Source organism: Zalophus californianus, chromosome 7, assembly GCF_009762305.2.
Source record: "Zalophus californianus isolate mZalCal1 chromosome 7, mZalCal1.pri.v2, whole genome shotgun sequence".
Classification (NCBI taxonomy): Eukaryota; Metazoa; Chordata; class Mammalia; order Carnivora; family Otariidae; genus Zalophus; species Zalophus californianus.
This window is the reverse complement of record NC_045601.1, coordinates 122,699,442-122,723,203: the sequence shown is the minus strand read 5'-3', so window position 1 is coordinate 122,723,203 and position 23,762 is coordinate 122,699,442. Positions and strand designations below refer to the sequence as shown.

The 23,762-nt window shown below is 45.6% G+C and overlaps 2 protein-coding genes across 5 annotated transcripts in view; one reads left to right on the top strand and one right to left on the bottom strand.

Annotated features, from left to right (window-relative positions):
• Positions 1 to 623: 623 nt before the first annotated feature.
• LOC113927998 (translation initiation factor IF-2-like) lies at positions 624 to 3,396 on the bottom strand. Its single transcript, XM_027604099.1, has 4 exons — positions 3,391 to 3,396; positions 2,072 to 2,162; positions 1,599 to 1,934; positions 624 to 1,361 (listed from the first exon to the last, which is right to left on the bottom strand). The coding sequence occupies exons 1-4, from the start codon at positions 3,394 to 3,396 to the stop codon at positions 979 to 981; spliced, it is 816 nt and encodes a 271-aa protein (XP_027459900.1). The 3' UTR covers positions 624 to 978.
• The window catches only part of SERPINB6 (serpin family B member 6), a 35,510-nt gene continuing 13,142 nt past the window's right edge, over positions 1,395 to 23,762 (top strand). Inside the window, exon 1 of one of the 4 annotated variants that reach the window (XM_027602765.1) lies at positions 1,395 to 1,515. Coding sequence is in view for 2 of the 4 variants with exons in the window: in XM_027602763.1 (XP_027458564.1) it covers positions 18,956 to 19,149 (194 nt within the window). In the remaining 2 variants the exon portion in view is untranslated. Of the gene's footprint in view, positions 1,516 to 15,011; positions 15,277 to 15,476; positions 15,556 to 18,249; positions 19,150 to 23,762 lie in introns of those variants that run through there. The other 3 variants (XM_027602766.1, XM_027602764.1, XM_027602763.1) reach the window with 3 other exon arrangements.

Genomic DNA, 23,762 nt, shown 5'->3' with positions numbered 1-23,762 from the left:
AAAAAAAAACCAAACTCTTAGTAAGGATTAAAAAATAGAAAGCTGGGATTGGCAAAGAAGTACACCACTGATCAAAACATTCACAAGAGCATCCGGTTACAAAAGGTAGGAACAGCTCCAGGAAAGCCCCAGGCCTGTCCCCCCTGGGGACACAGAATTGCAGGTACAGCACCCTGGATCTCAGGCAACTCACCACAGGTGATTGATTAGGGACCCCAGCAGGAACAATCAGGAAGATCAGCTCTTGAGCAACAGTGCTGCTTGCCCACCCACGTGAATAGCAAAACTTGACAATACTTACTCAGACTACTTTGCACGTAGTACACTAAAGTAAGTGACCAGCAAGATGCATCTAGTATTTTAAGAATTTGCATCGGATAATGAAAACTCTACTTTGGGGTTGAAGTTAAATTATTTATACCTTGTGTTTGTTTTGGAAAGTGCTGTAAAAATGGTCTAAAGTGTAGATAAGATCTCAAATATCAAATCAAAAATTAGAGTGACGACAAAGCTAGGCCTCAGCACTTCCATGAGCAGACTCTGTCCTGGTGGCAGCAGGACTTGGTGAGGCTCTGATGGGCCATGAGCTGTCTACTGAGAAAAGGAGTTAAACTAATACCGAACAAAGGCTTTTATTTGAGGTCTCAGAATTACAATTTGGGCAGCACAGATTCTGGAGTAACCAGAAAAATGTCCCATTCCTGTGGGAAAGCAAGGGGTTTTTATGGGAAAGAAAGACGGCATCATTATGATTTAGAGAAAAAGGAGAAAAAAATCTTAATTCAGTGCTAATTTTGATTACCATCTAATCGACTTTTATTGGTGCTATCAAACGAACTATAGCTGGTATGCGTTAGTTAACTTTTATGTCTTCATAAAGTTCCTATTAACAGTTTTGTGGTCCGAATGCCAGCGATCCTGCTGGATTTTATGAGCAACTGCTCGTAAAACAATGCCCGCTTCTGGCACAGTTCCAGATCATTTGTTAGAAAGGAAATCGAGCTTCAAAATGGAGTGGCTCCTGTCCAGAAATTGTATACAATTACACAGGACGTGACCTTGGCAAAGCCGGGGGGTTCTGGCAGAGGTCCGAGTGGCATCAAGGTGGACCGGCAGGTCCAGTGTAATGTGATGAGTCTCCCCTTCTGCTGGACCGCGGACACAGTCAATGCGGGCACCCCACGCTGACCCGGGCCCGGGCAGGTGCTGCGCCCAGCTCTGCTCACTCTGAGCGCCGGTCTCTTCCTCTTCCCCAGCCTGACCAGCCAACTCCCTCCTCCACCGGCCGATGCACTGCGAGTCTGGCACTGTTCCAGCGGTGGGGGGCTCCAGGAGACCCGGCCGCCTCTCCTGGAAATCACCTAGGGGCAACCAACAATGAGACAACGCATGTCGTTACAGACGGTGGCTGGTGCTGTGAAGGAAATAAAGAGGGCGCTGTGGGAGAGACTAACGGGCCTCCTCAAGGTGTACCCAAGTGTCACTTGACCCTCCTCTACGAAGCCTGGGCCCCAGGTGAGTCACCCCAAGCAATCCCCTGTCACACCCTGCTGCCCTGGCTCTGGGGCCCGTCCCCCTGGGTCCAGCCCGGGTCCTGCCTCGGTGTCTTTGGCTCCTCCCAGACGCGGCGAGTTGGGGCGCAGGGGGCTCGGCTGGCAGTACGCCGCGCTGCGGAGATTGCGGGGTGCGGTGGAAATCGCGGGGTGCGGCGGAGATCGGCGCAGCGGGTGCCGGGGGCGTGGCAGGGAGGTAGGGACGCCTCAGGAGTAGGCGGCAGGGGAGGCACCCCGGAACCGCCCGCCTCTCGCTGGTCCCCGGCGGCACACCCCGCGCGCCCCGTTGTCGGGCGGGCGAGGAGCCGCGCGGTGCGCCTCGGGTCCCGCCACTCCCTCGCCGGGGCTGGGCCCATGGGGCGGTGCCTGCAGCTTTCCGGGCTCAGTCCAGCTCAGCTCCCAGGCGGGACGCGATCCCTTCCCGGCCTGCCTCCCCTCTTTCCGGGAGCATCGTGACCTGCACTTGGAGACTCATCCCTGAGCTCTGCCCTGACTCACCCTGTCGCTTTCTTGGTTACCCGGAACCGCCGCGTCCCCAACCCTCTCCAGCCTCGCCTTCCCTGCAGGATTTCTTGCAGACGCCGCAGGTTCTGATTCCTCCAGCTCAGGCTGGGGAAGAAAGGGAGGGGCCCCTCCCAAGCCACCGGCTATCACCAACCTCCCCCCTCCTTTCTGGCCCCATTTCCCCACAGGCTGAGGATTTCAGCACCTGGCTCAGGTTCCCCGCCACCCATCCCGCTGGAATCATCAGTCCACATCTCCGCAGCCATTATTAGGGTCTCCATCAGATCCTACACGTACTCAATTCTGACGACGACAATACCCCTCGACCACACACTGCTGGCTTCCTTTTTTAAAACTCTCTTCTCTTTTGTTTGTTGTTAATAATTCCCTTTCCAGATTCTTTTCATGCCTGACTTTCCCTTGTCGTTTTCTGGCTCTTCTTTTCCTCTATTCATCTTATGTATTGACATTCCTGAGAGTTGGAAGATGCTCTCCCTGGCCAACCTCTCCAGCCCGTAACTTCACCTCATACATTTGCTGATGACCCCCACATTGACAGCTGGTGCCTAGACCTCTCACCTGAGCCTTCCATGGAACCTCAACCTTGCCCTAACAAAATCAAAATTCATTCCCTTCTCCAAAGTCATTTGTCTCCCTGTTTCCAATCTTCCAGTCTTGCTCATGGTCATTGCCATTCACCTGCTGGTCCAACTCAGTTATCTGAAAGTCAGCTAGATTCCTCCTTCCTTATCTACCCAACCAACAACCCCCAGGTCCTATCCTACCTTCTTCCTGAACAGCATTTCCTTCTGTTAAAAAGAAAGCCACAGGCCCCAAATGGTGTTACTTAGTCCAGGCTGAGTCACCAAACCAAGCTTAAATACCTAATCTAATTATAGTTTCAACCTCCTCCAGCAATGCAGTTTTAGCCAGGTCAGTCAGGAATTTTCTGATTGGGGTCAATGAGTCTGTCACTTGGCCCTCTCCATCCCCTCTGAAGGAAGACGAGGTAATCTGATAAAACCCCCTGCTCATCCCCCTCAGGGAAAGAAACCTTGCCTGGAACGATCTTTTGCTTTTGCTTCTAACTTTCGTACCCCTCCCTCCTTCCTATAAAAACTTTCCATTTTGTCCAACTCCTCAGAGCGCCCCTCTACTTGCTAGATGGGAGACTGCCTGAGTCAGGAGTCATTTAATAAACCAATTAGACTCAGTTGAATTTTGTTTTTTAATACTTCCATCCCGCCCACCCCCACTGCTCCTGCGCAGACGGGGGTCTTTCATTTCAAGGACTGCAGCTCTGACACTTCAGTATTTTTCGCATCCCACTTACCCGCATTCCTGCAGAGCAATCTTCCCAGGAAATAACTCTGCTTATGTGTCCCACAGTTCAGAATTCTTTGGAGACTCTCCGCAGCCTATAAAATAAAATAAAAATGTCTTGGCATGACCTATAAAGCCCTTCACAGATGTCTAGTCTAAACTACCTCGTATTTGATGACATTGTAATAGTTGCTTCCTCCAACATGCATACTTTTGCAAGTTTCCCTGTCTCCCAGTTTGGAATACTTTCCTCTGCTTAGCTCAGCCTGATTCTGCAGATCTCCGCTCAAGTGTTAGGGAGTGTGTGACACCTTTCCTGATTCCTCCAGCCAAACTCCTTGTTGTGCTCCTACTTTTTCTTGCCCCTTATACTTAAGGCCATTACAGCACATGCCAAATCCTATTTCATTTGTTTGCATATCTGTATAAGGAAAAAACTCAGTCCAGTCTTCCTCTTGAAGAGAGAAAAACCCCAGTCCTTTCCTCCTCCTGTGTTTCTCTCCTGTGTGTCTCCTTTACTGCTCATAAAAAATACTTCACTTCTGACCCTTCTGGTCACCAAATGTATGTGGGGGATTTCAAATCTACACCAAGCAGTTCTCCACAGCACCAGCTGAAGTCCTATAATGTAACTCAATTCTAGCACATTCTACCTGGAGATCGTGTCAGGTCCTACAGGTTAGGGGCTCAGTCCCACAAAACTGCCTCACCTCCCTCAGCTTCAGATGCCAGTTGCAAGTAATAGGTTCCCAGGTTACCCACAATTCCTGTCCAGTTTGGCTACGGATGGGAGGTTCCCATGATGTCCCCCTACCCTGAGCCCACCCTGGTTTGCTTAATTTGTTAGAGGGGCTCACCAGAACTCAAGGAAACACATTTCTCAGTTTATTAAAAGATAGATAAAGGATATAGATGAACAGATATAGGGGCGTCTGGGTGGTTCAGTTGGTTAAGTGTCTGCCTTCAGCTCAGGTCATGATCTCAGGGTCCTGGGAATGACTCCTGGGATCAGCCCCAGGTTGGGCTCCCTGCTCAGTGGGGAGTCTGCTCCTCCTTCTCCTTCTGCCCCTCCCCTTCCACTCATGCTCTGCCTCTCTCTCTCTCTCTCTCTCTCAAATAAATAAATAAATAAAATACTAAAAAAATTATACAAAGCGTCCTGAGTGCAGGAGCTTCTGTCCTTCTGGAGTTGGGGGTGGGATGCACCACCCTCCCAGTGTGGATGTGTTCACCAATGTGGTAGCTCCCCAAACCCCATCTTGCTGGGATTTTTGTGGAGGCTTTATAATGTAGGCATGGTCAGTCATTAACTCCACTTTCAGCCCTTCTCCCTTCTGAAAAGGATGGGGGGTGGGGCTGAAAACTGCAAGTTTCTAATCATGGCTTGGTCTCTCCAGTGACTGGCTCTCATCCAGGAGCCACCCAGGACCCCACCTAGAGTTGCCTCATTAGAAAAAGACATTACTATTACCCAGGAAATTACAAGGGCTTCAGGAGCCCTATGTCAATAACTGGAGTCAACGACCAACTATTAGAACAAAAGGTGTTCCTTGTGTTCTTATCACTTAGGAAATTACAAAGGTTTCAGGAGGTTCCTTGTTAGGAGCAGGGGGTAGACCAATATATATGTTTTCTGTTATCTCACATTATCTATTTGATATCTTGAGGTCAGGAACCTTATCTTCTATCATCATATTGCCAGACCTTGGCGTAGCTCCTGGCCTATAGTAGGTGCTCAATAAAAGTTTGTGGCGTGAATGAAATAATGAGTCATACCACCAGTTAGGACATCACTTACCATTTCATGGATGCCAGGTAGTTCATATAATAAAGTTATTAAGGCTGATGAGCAAACATTATCAAAGAATACCATTGTAAATGATCTAAAAGACTTTGCTCATCATATTGCTTAGATAACTCATAGGATAAGAACTCCCCACAGTCCTTGTGAACATCTTCTATTGCCTTTGGAATTTGTGATGGCCCTGGGAGAAAGTATGTATGTCACACGATAGTGATAAGGTGATAGAGCTCCTCCCTCAGTCCTTGATGTTTCATCCCTGTGGCTCAGCAAATAGTTACCTTCGTCATGAGGGACTGAGGTTCTCCAACTCAAGGTGGATGGGCACCTAGAACGTGATGGAACTGCTTGCCCTTGTTTAAAAAGAATGAAAATGTTCTGACCACTTTTCACCAAGTATAAGTAATGAAAATGCATATCTTGTGTCCCTTTTTGCTTTCATTCTATGATAAAACCTGCATTTTGAAATTAAACCTCCTGCCCTTTGTGCAAAGTCTAGTGCATCATCATGGGTATCCCACTCCTTGAGCACTAAGCTTGCCCAAGAAGACACTCCTCTGAGTTTCCAAGGTCACTGCTCAGTAATACAAATCCTGGTTTCAGCTGGTCTCCCCAAGCACGCCCTGTGATAGGTGACAGGTCTGGAGGGGATTTTTACAACTTGGCACAAGCCACAGACTGGCTGAAGTTACACTCATAACTGTTGAGCCCTGCTCTCAGCCGTTTTTGTTTGTTTGCTTGCTTTTTAAAAAATTTTTAGGAGCTTCATTAGTATAGGGCCTGGTCGGGACTGCTCTGGCCCGGCACACTAAGTCTGTCTAGCCTGGCATTTGAGGAAACAATTTCCTTGGGCTTCTCATGCAAATCCATCTAGCTCCTTTCAGCAATGACCTGGACCTCAGGGTCCAGGTGGCCCAGAGCTAGGGGCACCCTATTCCAGGACAAAGGGTTCCCATTCACCTTTCTTTTCATTTGCATTCTGAAATGTATCACCCAAGCGATTCCAGACCACCTAAGAAGACAAGCTTCTCTTGTGAGGAAGAAAGAAAGGGGAAAAAAAGTAAGGGGGGCGGGAGAGGAACCTCTATTCAGTTATTTAGCTATTTCTTAAAATCATATGGTCATGAATATTAAAAAAAAAAATCTCCAGAGTAATAAGATTCCCTTGATTTAACTCAGATTTTAAATAAGAAAGCATGATTTCAAAAGAAATAAGTGAATAATAAAATGAATGAAGTAAGAGAACTGAAACATACATTCTGAAAAACTCCTTCTGGACTTCAGGTAGAGCCATTCACACCGTAGATGAACCAGCTCTAAGCCCCTTCCAATGGGCCCTTCCTATGGCCCCTCTTCCTAGGGACACCTGTCTTTCAGGTACTAGGTTAACATGTTGGGCTGGAAAGTGCAAATTTCATCTGAGCCCTTGGATTAAAGATGGCCTAAAATAACAAAGAATAATTGTCAAGACAGAAATAAGCAGCGTTGCTTTGCTTCACCCTCATACTCTTGACCAAACAATCATTTTTCCATTTTAGGTTTTCTTTTAAATCAGACAATTTCCTAGTATTTTCCTGGTTATTCCTGACTGCGACTATTCAGAAGGCAAATGGCATGTTCGACTCTGTTCAGTCCTTAAAACACAGCCGTCCTTCCAGCTGACCCCCAGCTATACCGAGCCCTCTTAGCTGTCATGGCGGTTTCTTCAAAGAGTATTCTAAGACAGCTGTTTCCACCTGTCTCTTTTTATCTGGAATTGCACTCACTTTATTGGTTGTCCTGCCTGTCACTAAGGTAACTATTGACCTGGGAATGACAAGTGGCCTCTCCCTTCTTTAACACTCCACTTCCTCCAACACAAGCTTCTAATGCCGTTGACCTCACTCTCCAATGTCCAGCCTCCTTTGCTCTTCTGAGTCTTCTTTGCCATGTGCTTTTCCCCCTAGCAATCTTTTAAAATGTTGGTTGCGGGCGCCTGGGTGGCTCAGTCATTGGGCATCTGCCTACGGCTCGGGTCGTGATGCCAGGGTCCTGGGATCGAGCCCCGCATGGGGCTCCCTGCTCCGCGGGAGGCCTGCTTCTCCCTCTCCCACTCCCTCTGCTTGTGTTCTTTCTCTCGCTGTCTGTCTCTGTCAAATAAATGAGTAAAATCTTTAAAAAAAAAATGTTGGTTGCTATTGCCTCGCCTTCTGTCACCAGACAGATGCCTTCCTGATCAACAAGCTTGGCTGGGCCGATGCATCCCTCTTCTGGCTTCTAGCCCCCGGGTCCCGTAGCTTTGTATTTATTTCTACCACTGTTCTGGACATCGTCACCTAAATGTATCACAAGCACTATAAAGCCCTTTTGACTCAAATTAATTCTTTATTTGACCCCTGAACCTATCCTCCTCCCCTGATATTCTCTCTTTCTGTTAATTATATCATCTTGTATCCGATTACCTGAGTTAGAATACTAAGTCTTCTGGAACTCCATTATTTTCCTTGTCTCTTACCCCCAAATCCACTTGGGCATTCTATCCTATGATTTCTGCTTCCTGATTAGTTCCCTGCCTCACCAGCATCATTGTTGCCAACTACATGGGCTTAGGCCCAAATGGCCTGTGCTCTGGATCCCTAAAGCCAACTCCTAACAGACTCCTGGGGCCACTGTCTTCTGCATCCAAACCATCCTAAAGGCTGATGCTAGAGTCAGAAAGAAAGGGAAGGAGGGAGGGAGGGAGAGTAGGGAAAGGAATGAATGAATCATGTTATTCCTCTAGTTAAAATCCTATAATGGTTCCCCATTGCCTGACCAATAAATCCCACACTCCTTAGAATGCTGTAAGGAGGGGCGCCTGGGTGGCTCAGTCATTAAGCGTCTGCCTCTCTCTGTCAAATAAATAAATAAAACCTTAAAAAAAAAAAAAAAGAATGCTGTAAGGACCCTTTCCAGGCCAGCCCTACCTTGCCCATCTAATTCTGCTTACCCTCACTGTGACAGAGACACCACATTCACATAACTTTTATTACATATATTGCCATAATTGTTCTATTTTATTATTAGTTGTTAATGTCTTACTGTGCTTTATTTATAAACTACACCTTATCATAGGTATGTATGTATAGGAAAACATATAGTATACATAGGATTTGCTACCAGGCAGTTTCAGGCCTTGGAACAGGTCCCACCACTACCGAATGTTGCAAACACAATCTCCCTTTGCATCCATCTGAACTGCTGAAAAAGGGAAGGACCATGTTTTATTCAGTCTTATTTCTCAACTTCTTTGAGACCTGATACTGTCCACTGAAAGAAAACCAACCTCAAAGTAGCTTAGCGAACGCTTTCTTCATTGTCTTCTTGAGGACTCTAGTCTAGGAGGCAGTCTTTCAGACTGCTCAGAAGAACCGCTCCGAAGCTTGTTAGCTGGAAGGGGAAAGGGGCACCTGCTTGCAATCAGTGCTCTGAATACTTGTGCACCACAAGGTATAATTTGTTGTGGTTGTAAAAAGTAAGGTTTCCTGATTTACACATAGACCTGAGAAAGACCCTTAGGTTCTCTAAACACATTATATTTCGGTTATAGCTGATGGTTTAAACATGTTGCTTGCCTGCCTTTGCTGAACTGGTTTCCAGTTCTTCCTGGTTTTGATTCTTCCTGGAGGTTGGTTCCGGGAGGCTGTAACCTACTGTAATCAGTCACCTCCTGCAGCTTCAGTGCCCAATGCAATACTCAGTATAGTAAATGTTTAATAAATGAAGCTTGGGGTTTTCCAACTCTTCTATCTAGTGGGGCTTCGAGGGTATGAATCCACTGGGGGAGGACTTACAAAATACAGGCATCTGAATGTGAAAAGAAGTTCGTGGTTAAAAAGAAAAAATCACCTTTTCTCAGTTTTAAACACGGGATGATAGGAAACTGTAAAGGAGCACAGGAGAGTACTGCCTGTTGCATCTCTCAGTCCTTTAGCCTCATAGATGAGTTCTTTTAATTGTGGAAGTTGGAGAGGCCAATCCATCCTGGATTTTCCCAAGAATTCCAGTAAGGACTAAGAAAGTCAATATTAGGTCTATTTTGAAGGACCATGGATTTACCTCAGTTGCAGGACTATGGTCACATGTTAGAGAAGGAAAGCCAGGGGGGGATAAGGAATCTTCTCTAGTACGGGGTCCCTAGGAGTCTGGAAAGAAAGCTGGAGGATGTTCACCCTGAAAAATATTCCAGTGTTGGTGCCTAAACCTCTGCTAAGGTATTTGAGGAAAGAAGGCAGATAGGTTTTATTTACTTATTTTTCCAGGCAGTTAGGTTCTCGGCCTCAGTCCCAGAAAGCACTGGGAGGAGACCCAGCTCTCTGCGGTGAGTAGAGGAGCGAGGAGCCTGGTGGGAGCAGTGCTGGCCAGCACTCACAAGCTGGGTTGTAGAGGGCTCAGAGTCTTGGGTACTCCCCAAACTCTCCTTAAAGAGAAAACGCAGAGAAGCCGGGCATCTACCTCTCAGCTCCTTTGATGTTGTTCCAGAAGCTTTTCTGGGGTAGAAAAAAAATCGAGACCTCACCTTAGTTTTCCAAATGCTTTTCTCCTGGGAAAGGGGGTCACCAGCTCCCGGAGGAAGGGAGTGCATGGCCTTTGTTCACCCACTGCCCGCTGACTGGATCTCTGCTTCTTACATTTTGCTCACTTTGGGCAATGTCTTATTTTATGTTTCTTAAGTTTATATTTTAATTCCAGTTAACACACAGTGCCGTATTAGTTTCAGGTGTACAATATAGTGATTCAACACTTCCATACAACACCCAGTGCTCATCACAACAGGTGCACTCCTTAATCCTCATCAGCTGTTTCACACATCCCTCCACACACCTCCCCTCTGGTAACCATCAGTTTGCTCTAAGAGTTAAGAGTCTATTTCTTGTGGTCTCTCTCTTTTTCCTTTGTTTTGTTTCTTAAATTCCACAGAGTGAAATCCTATGGTATTCGTCTTTCTCTGACTTATTTTGCTCAGTATTATATTCTCTAGCTCCATCCATATCATTGCAAATGGCAAGATTTCATTCTTTTTTATGGCTGAGTAATATTCCATTGTGTATGTATATACATGACATCCTTTTATCCATTCATCAGTAGATGGGCACTTGGGCTCCTTCCGTATCTTGGCTATTGTAAATAATGCTGCTATAAACACGGGTGCATGTATCCCTTTGAATTAGTGTTTTTGTATTCTTTGGGTAAATACCCAGTAGTGCGATTGCTGGATTGCAGGGCAATTCTATTTTTAACTTTTTGAGGAACCTCCATACTGTTTTCCACAGTGGCTGCACCAGTTTGCATTTCCTCCAACAGTGTAGGAGGGTTCTGCTTTCTCCACATCCTCTCCAACACCTGTTGTTTCTTGTGTTGTTGATTTTAGCCATTCTGACAGGGGTGAGGTGATATCTCATTGTAGTGTTGATTTCAGGGTGTTGTTTCATTGGCCTCTTCGATGACCTGTCACTGGCAGAAGACAAGTTTACATTTTGTCCTTAGCAGGGATCGACCTTCCACCAACACTCTCCATGTTCATGGCCTCTGTTCTCTTGCTGCCAACCTGGTCTGTCTTTCAGAAGTGACCTATGACCTGAACATGTCAGTCAAGTGACTCTCTAGGAGCGGCTGCCACAATTTCTTTGAAAGAACATTAGGTATGCAGAACTAGTAAGTATTGTGATATTGCTAATAGGCCATTGCCATGTTATTTGAATAACTTTTATATTGTTTGTAGGAAACATCGCAATGCTTATGATCTGTATGGAAAACCAAATAGATGTTAGATGGTTGCCCGGAAACTTACATTATGTACTTTATGAGGGGGACAGCGGTTCTAGTTCTGGGCCAGTCTCAGAGTTTTGCACTGCAGATGTGTGGTAAATATCTATTTAATTAAATTGGGTTTGATAAGGAATCGACCTAATCAGGGATGGTTCAATCCATTAGGGTTTCTTTTTTAAACTCATTTAAGGCCCCAGGTGACTATTTAGACACTTAGTCTTGCTTGGCTCATTTACTGTAATCTGATTTTTAAAAGGCATGGCTAAATCAGTACAAATCCATCTTTACTACTGAGGTCAAGGTAGAAATGTTCTACCCGTTTTATGGAACTTAGTTCCAGTTAGTCCACACAGCACTGAGAATATATATAGAGAACAACAGTATTACATAACATAAATGTCATGGTCATAGGTTCCAGTTAATGAGAGGAGTTTCCTTTCTTTTTTCTTTTTTTAAGATTTAATTTATTTATTTGACAGAGAGAGACACAGCGGGAGAGGGAACACAAGCAGGGGGAGTGGGAGAGGGAGAGGGAGAAGCAGGCTCCTTGCTGAGCAGGTGCCCGAGGAGTTTCCTGTCTTCTTCTTCTTTTTTTTTAAGATTTTATTTATTATATTTTTATTTATTATATTTATTTTATTTATTTCTTTGAGAGAGAGAGGAGCACTCAAGCAGGGGGAGAGGCAGAGGGAGAGGGGAAAGGAGACCCCCTGCTGAGCAGGGGGCTCGATGTGGGGCTAGATCCCAGGACCTGGGGATCATGACTGAGCTGAAGGCAGATGCTTAACTGTCTGAGCCACCCAGGCGACCCTCCTTTCTTCTCCTTTTGTAGTAGGGTTGAAATGTCAGCAGAACAGAATGCATTTATTCAGGATGATGTTTTAGTTACTGTTCTTTGATCTGGTCATGGGTGAGTTACTGTTCTGTACACTCATGTCAAAACCAAGTTGTGTTAAATGAGCTGAATTCAGGTTGCCACATGCTTTTGAATGGGTTTTTGTCAATCTATTATTTCCAATATTTAAAAGGGGATTATTTTCAAAAATAAAACACAGCAAAATATTTACCTGTAATAATCCCAAATTCATAAGTAGAATGAGCTGTGTGTAGTATCATAATCAAGATTCTTGGTTGATCTTTATTTCCAATTTACTGATTATAAATTCAGACTGCTTTATAAACACCCAAAGAGTTCTGTTTACTTTTATCTTACATGGAGTACCAAAGTCCTTTGAAACTGAAATTGAACCAATCCCCCATCCAGGGAAGTTTGGGGAAATAAAATGCCACACTATTGCCAAGAGTCAGAGCTATATGTTTTCAGTCAGGGTTGACAACAGAGACCAATTAAACTGGGATTGGAAATAAAAGACATTCTCTGGAATCAGATCTTTTTTGTTGACAACACTGCTGTATTTGGAGTGAATTTTCTAAACTTTAGACACCAACGAATCTCCGAGTACTACTGAGCAACAACTGTGTGGGTGGCCTTCGTCATATGCCCTGGGATAGTCTTGCTTTCTATCTTCACTGCCCTATCTTCCTCCGGCCATTACTTGGGGCTGAAACGAAACTAAACAAATTACTGGAAGAAAACCTTGGTGAACTGTATAGTCTAGAGAAAGACTTTCTAACTATGACTCATGGGTTAGAAAGTCTTAGTAGTTAGAAAAAATCTAGAAGCAGTAAAGGAAAAATCATTAAATTTGACTACAAAAAAGTATGCCGAAGCCACCAGAAACAAAGTCAGAAAACAGGAGGAGCTGGGAGAAAATATTTGCAACTTATATCACAGAGGACTAGTGCTATTTTATAAAGAGCACTTAAGAACCAAGAAAAGGGGCACCTGGGTGGCTCAGTCGTTAAGCGTCTGCCTTCAGCTCAGGTCATGATTCCAGGGTCCTGGGATCGAGCCCCGCATCAGGCTCCCTGCTCAGCAGGAAGCCTGCTTCTCCCTCTCCCCCTCCCCCTGCTTGTGTTCCTTCTCTCGCTGTGTCTCTCTCTGTCAAATAAATAAATAAAATCTTAAAAAAAAAAACAAGAAAAAGACCATACAATTTTAAAAAATGAACAAAAGTCATTTTGTTCACAGGGGGAAATAGAAAAGAGGCAATGCTTTTTTTTTTTTTTTTAAAGAGAGAGCAAGAGCATGCATGTGCACGCGAGTGGGGGCAGAGGGAGAGGGAGAGACAGAATCTTAAGCCCCACACAGAGCTGGATCTCATGACCCTGAGATCATGACCTGAGCAGAAATCAAGAGTGGGATGTTTTAACCAACTGAGCCACTCAGGCGTCCTGAGGCAATACTTTTAAACATATGAAAGAGATGTTCAGCTTCACTCATAATAAAGGAAATGGTAATTAAAATGACATGACATAACATTTCTCCCCTATCAGATTGGTAAAAATCCAAAGATGTCCAAGTATCCCTGTGGAGAGGAATTTGACAATAACTAACAAAAATACGTGTATTTGTCCTTTGACCTCGCAATCCCATTTCTAGGAATCTAGGAATCTGGATTGATGGATATCTCTCCACTAATACAAAACAGTATTTAGGGTACCTGGGTGGCTCAGATGGTTAAGTGTCTGCCTTTGGCTCAGGTCATGATCCCAGCGTCCTGGGATCGAGTCCCACATGGGGCTCCCTGCTCCTTGGGGGCCTGCTTCTCTCTCTCTCTCTCTGTCTCTCATGAAGAAATAAATAAAATCTTTAAAAAAAACCCACAACAGTATTTACACTAATATCTTGCTACTGAAAGTGTGGTCTATGGGACAGCAGCCTCGGCTACCTGGGAGCTTGTTAGAAATGCTCCACATTTTAACAATACCTCAGATTGTTCACATCTTGAGAAGCACAGCATTAGGTTATTGGTGGCATTATGTGTAATGACATAAGGTTTGAAACAACCCAAATGGCCCATCAGTGACATGTGATGAAATGTGATGTAGCCATGAAAAGGAATAAGGATGCTCTCTGTAGCAAATACAGAGATCTCCAAAGTTTATTGTGGAAAAAAAAAGTTGTAGAACTACTGATAGATAAAAGATGGATAGGTAAGTAATAGAATGCCACCTTTTTGATAAGCGCACACACACATATACATGTTTGCAAAAGGGCAAGCTGGAAAGACAAACCTGAAGCTAATAAAACTGGGTTGAAAAGGAATGGAGAGAATAAAGTTGGAGTGATACCTCTGGGTATTCCTTTATGTTTCATTACTCCAAAAGTAAAATCAAAACAGTCACAACTGGGAGAGGGATGGCGGGGTTTGTTGCTGCCATGTAGTGGGTAGGGAGGCCAGGGATGCTGTTAAACGTTCTACAGTGTCAGAGCACAACCAAGAATTATCCAGCTCAGATGTTCATAGTGTCCACGTTGAGAACTCCTGGCCTAGGGTAAGGATGGAGGAAGCACAAAACAGTTTGAAGTTTCCAAAATTGAACTCATTTTTAAAACGTGGCTAGCATTTTCCCTTCCTCCAGTCACCTGAGCCCTTTCCATTCTCCAAGGCTGCTCTAAGATGGCAAGCGTGGATTTCCTACTCATTTATTTAATTTGTCAATACCCTGGAGTTAATTCGCATGGGTCGGAAGACTACTGGAGTCTTTGAACACACAAGATGATCACGTAGAGTTTGTTCATTTAAAATTTCTGTCCTGGGCGCCTAGGTGGCTCTGTGGGTTAGCATCCCCATCTTGATTTGCGCTCAGGTCATGATCTCAGGGGTCCTGAGATGGAGCCTGGACAGGCTGGGCTCTGAGCATGGAGCCTGCTTAAGATTCTCTTCTCCCTCTGCCCACCCCCCCCAAAAATAAATACATAAAAAATAAATTTCTGCCCTGCACTGTACAACTTATGCCCATGTACCAGGAACTGGCACTCTTCTGGTCACCGAGAACATAGTTCACGGTCTCTACAAAGCCAGGGTCAGGCGCTGGTGTGGCCGCGCTGGGCCGACCTCCGACTGAAGACCTCTGGAGGGTCACGCCTTCCTTTGATTCACTTCCCGGGTGGCCCGGTGGGCGAGGTCAGTGAAACTTGGCCCAGCAAGGCGCCGCGTCCCTCCCGCGGCCCGCGGATCGGCGGGCTCCCGGGTGGCGGTCCAGGTGCAGTGGCGTCGCCGGCGCTCACCTGCTCGTCTCCCTCCACCGCCCCCCTCCGCGCCCCCGGCCGCCGAGCGTTGCTCGGCGATCCCGGGGTGGGCGGTGCGCTGGCTCGCTGCTCCGCACTCGCTCCGCCCTCCGGCCGCGCAGGTATTTGAGGTCCGGAGCCGTCCCCTTCCTACAGACCGCCGACCCTCTGAGGTACGTGTCTGGTGTGGGGCCCGCCCCGCACGCGGGGGTCTGTCCTCCGCCCCCAGGCCCGGAGAGCGCGGGAGGCAGGGTGGAGCGGCCGCGGCGAGTGGGGGCGCTGAGCATAGTCGCGCGGGGGTCGGGGGCTGGCGCGCACGGGGGCCGGGGTCGCGCGTGGGGACGGCGGGGCCGTGACCCTTGCAGTCCTGGCTGGGCGGGGATGGGGTGTGAGCGTTTGGGTTCGGGTTACTTTGAGACGTCCGGCGGTCTGGCGGACAGTGACGCCATCTGGTGAGTTGTGCACGGCCGCCTGGACCGGGACCCGCAGGCCCGCGCCCGCAGTGGAGGAAGCGGGAGCGGGCATGGGGACAGCGCCGAGCGTGCGGAACTGCTGCGCTGGGTCCCAAGGCCACAGGTGACCTCGCGCCGTCCCCCGCCACAGGTGACTTAGCCCGTCTGTCGGCTACAGGGAACCCCGCCCGCCCCGCGGCCTAGGCCCGCGGGGCGCCGGGCGGTGGGAATCCGGTGAGGGCGGGGAGTGGTGCTGGAGGCCCTAGACGAGGCCAGGGGTCGGTGCGAAAGGCGGCCTGATTCTGGCTGCCCAGCGCCTCTTCACTGAACCTGCGCCTTGGGCTTCCTGCCCACCGGGTGTGGCCTGTGCTCGCTCGGGTGCTTCGCAAATTCCGCAGCGCTTTCCAGGTCACTCAGGCCTGCAGAGATACTCGTGAGCATCATTCCAGATCTTGTGACTTCTGCGTCTTTTCATTAAATTCCCCGCAGGCCAAATATTCCAAGATGTGGTGTCTAAGGGGCCAAGTGGACATGGTAGAAATTTTAATCATACTTGGGGCTAGTACGCTAGATGGACTTGGCACATAAGTTACTTTCTTTCACCCTCTCTCCCCATAAAGCTCAGTTTTAGAAAAGAGAAGTATGGGAAATGAACAGTCACATGCTGCCAGGAATAAATACCTAGATGCTAGGGGGGAACTGGGTCAGTATTGGCACTTTTACTCCTTGGGTCAGTACAGCTGTACCTGAGGACAGGACTATGACCGACCGGAGCTACCTGCTTCTTCCCTGGTGTGGTTTAGGACTGACGTGGTGAGGTGAGAGGGCAAAAGTAACCTTTGGATTCAGGTCCTTCAGCATTGTATTGCTGAGTTAAGAAATGTGCACTGTGGTTAACATAAATGAAGCTGTTATCAGTATTATAGGGGTGTGATCCAGTAGTTCATGACTACTTTTGAGTGATTGTAGCCTTTCCTTTATGCCATCACAGAGAAAGGGTACAATTTTAGTCATACTTGGCCACATCAACTGATTATTTAAAATTATATGAGGCCATTTCCAATCCAAGGCATCTTATTATAATTCAGCATATACTGTATAGTTAGCTCCACCTGGAACAGTAGAGTGAAATTAGAATGAATGGAATCACCATCCTTTTCTGTTTATACTAAGCACCCTACATCGCACTTGGTGTTTGTTGTAAGATCTGGAGAAGACCACACATCTTACATTTCCAAGCTTGCTGATCTGAGATCAGGCCTAGACATCAGAAGAAAGGAAATAGTGTATAATTCTATCCATTTGTTGAATACCAACTGGATGCCGGACATTATTTAATCCTCACAGTAAACCTGTAAATAGAAGGAATCATGTCATATTTACATATTGGAGAAATGCTGTTCAGAAAAGTAAAACACACACAGCACACCAGATAACATATGTAGGGACCAAGCAGAAGCCCAGGCCTCCATTAAGCCAATCTTTAATTAGTTAGATTTTGTCAGAAATTAAGGCATCCTTAATCCAAGAAGACAAGAAGCACAAACAGTGACACTTTAAAAAATTAACACTTGATCCGTTGAATCAAATCAATTGTGAACATTAATTGCTCAAAGTTACTGATAGTACTACAGGGAAAAATAATGGTGAGAGAATAGATTTGTTAGACGTGTTTTATACACACACATATATGAAATTGTTCATTAATAAAACCTTAATACCCAGTTTTTATGTTCATGGATCCCACATTCTCAAGGTTGGAGGCTCCAGTACCTGGAAAGGCAGGGCTGAAGTACAGGGCTGCAAAACGGGGTCTTTTTAGAACATGTGTTGACAGATCTATTAGACCCCACCTGCTGTCCCTGACCCTGGCAACCAGGCAGCCACCCTCCCTGCCCTACCAGCCATCCACCAGGAGATCAGGTCTCACCCATATAGGATTTGATGCTCAAACTCAGGGACTGCCAGGCACTGGGTTGAAACAAGGGGATTACAGATCCAACAGAAATTCCCCAGCCCTACACAGCTTGCTTCCAGAACACACCAGCAGCCAGACCAGGGGGTTCCTCCATTTGCTGGACAACCACAACAAAAGCAACTGATCCCTTGAGCATACTGCAGCAAAGCCCCCAGCTGACTTCCTCCCCCTATAAACAATTTCCAACATTGCTTTGTGTTTTCCTCTTAAATGTGACAGATACCCAAGGATCGCCAGGCACTTGTGAGAAGCCTATGTATGAAATAGACCTAAATAAAGCAAACACCAACCACAATAACAAAAAAGACTCCAGAGAAAGAGAGATGGTGTAGGGAGCAGACGATAACTCAATAAAACTGTAATGATGTTCTCCAAGGAATTGGAATAGAGGGCTGTAAAGAAGGAACAGCAGAGAACAAGGAGAAGTCCTTGGAAATTAAAAATAAAATGGCTGAAATTAGAAAAAAAATCAGTAGAAAAATTAGAAGATAAAGTCATGGACCTCTTCCAAGAAATGGAACAAAAATGTCATTGTGATGGACAATGCAAGAGAGGGAAGATCAGAGCAGTGTCTCTGCAGTAAGCTGACTTGCCCATCCCACAGTGTTATACAAATATCTTTTTCTGTGTGTGCTGTGACATGAAGGTGCTTAGGCAAAATCTGATGAGATCAGTCCAAATTTCTAGGACCTGACTAATAGGGGATACAGAAAAAAGAGAATAGAGTCAGTCTGGAGGGAACTAACAATTGCCTTAAAATTTTCCCCAGAGAGGAAGGAAAATTTGAATTGCTAGATTGGAAGGTCCCACCAAGTGCACAGCAAAATAAATAAACTGGGCCCATCTTAAGGACACATTGTGACATTTTAGAATATCAGGGGTAAAGATAAGATTTTATGAGCTTTTTAAGAATGGAGACATGGGGAAGGAGGGATGGAACTGGGGTCAGAATATCATCAGACTTCCCAACAGCAGGCTGAAGGCCGGAAAGCAATGTAGCAATGCGTCAGAAATTTGGAGGTAAAATGCTGTGCAGCTCATTCCAGACCCTGCCAAACTGTCAATTAAATGGAACGATAAAGACTTCAGGACATGCAAGAAGCCAAAATGTATGTATTCCATTTTGGAAAACTATTGGACAATTTGCTTCATCAAAATAAGGGAGTAAACCATGAAGTAGGAAGACATTGGGGTCCGACACAAAGGATATTATTGGCAAAGAGATCTCTCGGAGAAGATAGCAGTGTGGCATGCGGGAGAACGGTGTGTCCAAAACGTGGCTGATAAACAGTGGTATCAATACATGAGTATAATGAAAGAGCAGGGTGGTACAGTGCCAGCCCGGATGAATGCCTCTAAGTGTGATTATGCTTTAGAAAAGCCAGGTGTATAAAAACTTTATGTGGCAGTCTCATTTACATCATGGCACATTTGGGACCTGAAAGGAAACATCTCTCCAGCTTTGTTGCTGACGTGGCCCAAACAACAGCACCAAAACTCACATACTCCTTGAAGATTCAGATTTTGTACTTTACAACGTTTCTTCATCAAAAGAAACCAGGAGAGGGGCTGATACCTCAGGTCTTTGGACTGGAAAAAAAAATCAAAATGGATTGGTAAGAACTAGGGTTGTTTCCCTAGAGCAAGGATGTTCGAGATCAACATGTCAGGATAAAGTAACCAGTTTAAAGAGACCTCCCACTAGCCCAGTTAAGGGCAGTTTGAGCACCAAGAAGAAAACTCAGATCAGCTAATGCATTGTTTGTAAAAATCCCTGAGGCCATTAATAACTTCAAATGAGGCAGACAAAATGAGCTTTAAAAAGGCTCACAGAAATTTCAGTATTGTTTCAGGAAATGCTGTGTGATGATTGCTAATGTAAAAAGTTCTGTTATCCTAGGTTCCTAGGCTAGCAAGCACAGTAGTTACACAAGCCAAACTAAGGCCTAAAAATTATACAACCCAGATAGAGGAAAACTCAAATAATACCTCATCTTAAGGAAGGACACTGGGTTACAAGGAATTGAAAGTTGGTGTTTGGCTTAGGCCTTGTAAAACCCCAGAAAAGGGGAAAATGAAGCTCAAAATTCCCCCCACCTACTGGAATGTGCTTGTCTACCAAAGAGTGAGTGCCGAGCTCCAAGGAGCCGCTGGGACCTCACAGTGACCAAGAACCAGGCTCCTTGTGTGGGGAGGGGCTGGTCCCTTAAGATTGAGCCCCAGAGAACCATTAAAATGAGCATTACTGTCACCTTAGGAAATGTTTAAGAAGATACAACAAAGATAAAATACATTAAATCCATGGTGTTAATACCTTTGTGCAAGACTTAAGCACAGGTGTAGAAATGATTTTTGTAACCACTGTAATGCTTTGTGTGTTCTTAAACATGTTTGAAAGTCTTAGGTGATCCTAGCTTAGTGGACTTGTAAGTCTTGATTTATAAGGTTTATAGAAGTCTAAATGATTACTAAGGTTTGGTTTAAAAAAATTTTTTTTAAAGATTTTATTTATTTACTTGAGAGAGAAAGTGAAAGGGAGAGAGAGAGATTGCGCATGAGCCAGGGGAGGGGCAGAGAAGCAGACTCGGTGGGGACCCCAATGTGGGGCTCAATCTGATCCCAGGACTCTGAGATCATGACCTGAGCCTAAGGCAGATGCTGAGCTGACTGAGCCACCCAGGCGCCCCTATGAACCCTATTTTAAACAGATAATAACTTCAATAGAATTCATATACTTTACACTTTTACTTCTTCTCCCTCTCACATTATAGATAATTGCTGTTTCAACTAACATATTTTTTATGTTGAGTAACTAATAACAGATTATTATATTTATGGATTTTTTTTGCTACATTAAGCTTTTTTTTGTTTTGTTTTTAACTTTTAAACTAAGGTTGTAAGTGAGTTATGTACCACTGTGACCATGTGGCAGAAGCTAACTATGACTATATATTTACCATTTCCAGTGAGATTTATTCTACCTTTTTGTGTTTTTATGTTAGTGTTCTTTTACTCCCACTGGAAGAGTTTTAGCATTTCTTGTAAGGCAGGTCTGGTGGTAATGAAATCCCTCAGCTTTTGTTTGTGTGGGAAAGTCTTTATCCCTTCTTTGTTTCTGAGGGGTAGCTTCACAGGGCATAGAATTCTTAGATGACGGTTTTGGGTTTTGGGTTTTGTTTTTGTTTTTGTTTTTTTTTTTTCAGTATTTTTAATGTCATCCCATTCTCTCCTGGCCTGAAAAGTTTTTGTTGAGAAATCTGTTTATAGTCTTACTGGGGTTCCTGCAAGTATATAACTTCTCTCTTTTCTCTTGCTGCTCTTAAAATTCTTTCTTTGTCTTTTGACAATTTAATTATGATGTGTCTTGGTGTAGCCCTGTTCATGTTCAACCTGTTTGGGGTCCTTTGGGCCTCGTGGATGCAGACATCCCTTTCTCTCCTCAGGTTTTGGAAGTTTCCAGCCATTATTGCTTTAAATAAACTCTCTGTCCCTTTCTCTTTCTCTTCTCCCTCTGGAATTCTCATAGTGCAAATATTGTTTCTTTTCATTGTGTCTTATAATTCCCATGGACTTTCTTTGCTGTTTTTCATTTGTTTTTCATTTTGTTTCTCTAACTGAATAATTTCCAGTGCCCTCCAGATCACTGATTCTTTTTTCTACATGATCCAAGTCTACCTTTGAAACTCTTGAATTCTTTGGTTCAGTTATTGTACTTTCAACTCTAGGATTTCCGTTTTTTGGGATTTTTTTGATGGTTGTTATTTCTTTGTCAGACTTCTCATTTCGATCCTGCATTGTTTTCCCAATTTTGTTTAGTTGTATGTCTGTACTTTCTTTTAGTTCACCTTAGCTACCTTAATGACTGAGCCACCCAGGTGCCCCTGTTCACCTTAGCTACCTTAAGAGGATTATTCTGAATTTGTTTTCTGACAGTTCATAAATCTCCATTTCTTTTAGGTCTCTTATTGGAGCTTTATTAGTTTCCTTTGGTGGTCTCCTACTTATCTGATTTTTCAGGGTCCTTGATTCCTTACGTTGGTATCTACGCATTTGACTAATGGGGTTCCTCTTCTAGACTTTACAGATTTGTGTTGGCAGAGACAGTTCTTCACCCATCTGCACAGCTGGGTTTCTGGATACATCTGCTGCTGATGTTTTTGGGAGGTGGGGCCTGTTATTATGGTCAGTTTTGAGGTTAGGCAACTGTTTGAGCTCTGAAGGTGGAGATGGTGGGTTGTGCCACTGGCTGAGAATGGTTGGGTAGGACTATGGTGAGGTTATCTGATGGGCTCAGCAGTTGTTTGGATTTTCTGGTCTGGCTTACTAGAGGGTCAGGAGTGGGTACTGTATTCAGTAGCAGTTGGGGCTCTGAATTAGCTTTCCTGCGCTGGCAGGGCAGCTGGCCAGAACCCAGGGCCTATACAACTCATTGTTTGGGGGGGCTGAATCAGGCCAGAGTGTGCACTGAGTTCCCTACTCAGGTGAGGCCACAGATTTCACTCTGCAGATGGGGGAAGCCACAGGCTGTGCTCTCTGTTCAAGAGCCCTTGTATTTAGGGATGTTGAATGGGCTATAGAGCTTCTGATGTGCTCTGGTTAGGTTCCCTGATTGGATGGGCTGAAGGCTGTATTCAGCAATGAGTGGGTCTATGAATTAGATTCCCTGCTCCAGTGCAGTGGGAGAAGCAGCTCTAGAGATGGTAGAACTCTTTGTTGTCTTAACTCAAACTGATCCACACCCCAAGTTCCCTGCTGAACAGGACCACTGGCTTTTCTCTGTAAATTCTCAGCTCTCTCTGTCCTTCTCTTGGCTCAACACCACTGGGCTGCACAGCTCCCAGGGGTTGTCTCCAGGCCTTCTGTTCAGATGGGGTCGGAAGACCCTCTCCACAGCAGGTGGGGCTGTGGTTTAGCTACCTTGCGGGGTGGGAAAGGGAAGGCTGCTCCAAGCTGCTCTCAGTTTCCCAAACAGGCTGTCTGGTTAGGAGAGTCCCGGGGCTACCCTCAGTCCTCTGTGAATTAATCCCCCTGCCTCCATACCCGGTTCTGCCTGCCGGCCTGTCAGCTCAAGCACCGCTGGGTAACACAGCTTCCAGAGTTGTCGTCAGGCCTTCTGGGCAGATGGGGCTGGAAAGCACTCTCCACAGCAGGTGGGGCTGTGACTCAGCATGTTGCCTGGGCACAGGCAAACCAGGCTCTAGGGCTGGCAATCTCCTAGTTTGAGGATCTGACAGGCAGATTTCCACCCCAGCGTGTTCCCTGGTCAGAGCGCACCCCTGACTTAGTCCTACAGATGAGCAAAGCCTCTGCCTGGGACTACTGGCTGGACACTGAGGGTATGAACTTGGTCTGCCAAGAGTCATGTGCTGGTTGTTGCAAGCCCCTCCCCTCTTCTCCATCACAGATGCCCAGTGGTTGAGCCCTGCAGATTCCCCTGCAATCTCTGTAGTGCGAGATCAGAGTAGGGGCTCCTGCAAAACAACCCGAACGCTGGGGGAGGCTGGTTGTCTCCCCTGGGTTCTCTTTTCCCACTGGAGAAACTGGAGACTCGGGGGAGACCCCTCCACATGGTGCTGCACTGTCCTGGGGGGCGGGGGGCAGTATGGTCAGTGTGTAGCTGGTCCTCTTGTCTAATGCAGCCTGTCTTCAGCTTCACCCCATGTTCTAGGATTCTCTCAGTGGTGTCTTGTTCTTGAATAGATGTTAGTTGTTCTTGAATAGATGTTAGTTCTTTTTGTGAGGGGGAGTGAAGACAGGAACGACCTATGTTGCCATGTTGGTCCAGGCATGGTATTTGCATCAGTAACTCTGAGTTTTACCTTTAATTAAATCCCTAGATGTGGAATTTTTGGTTCAGGCAATATGAATGTTTTCATGACATTTTTGTCTTCCTTCCTTTATTTTTTATATAATTGTAAATTACACTCCGGAAATAGTGGTATACCAATTTATAGCATCATTTACACAGAATAGGAAGGAATACGTATCTTAGTCATTGTTGGAGATTAATGGTTTTTGAACTTACAAAAATTGTGTTTTGAAAATGTATCTTTAATTTGCTCTCCACCTCTCCTTTTTTTTTTTTTTTTTTTTGGAAGTCAGTATGCCATAGTGATTAAGAGAATGAACTCCAGAGCCACCCAGACCTGGTTTCCTGCCTCCACCCTACTACTTGTATAGCCTTTTGGCCATAGGAGCAAGATAAAAGAGCTATGGCGCAATTTCTTTG

Excerpts from the sequence above, each read along its gene's own strand:
- LOC113927998 (XM_027604099.1), bottom strand. Across the intron at positions 1,935-2,071 it reads TGGGGACGCGGCGGTTCCGG|CCCGGAAAGCTGCAGGCACC; the intron begins GTAACCAAGAAA and ends AGCTGGACTGAG. Across the intron at positions 1,362-1,598 it reads GAGGAGCCAAAGACACCGAG|GTGATTTCCAGGAGAGGCGG; the intron begins GCAGGACCCGGG and ends GGTTGCCCCTAG.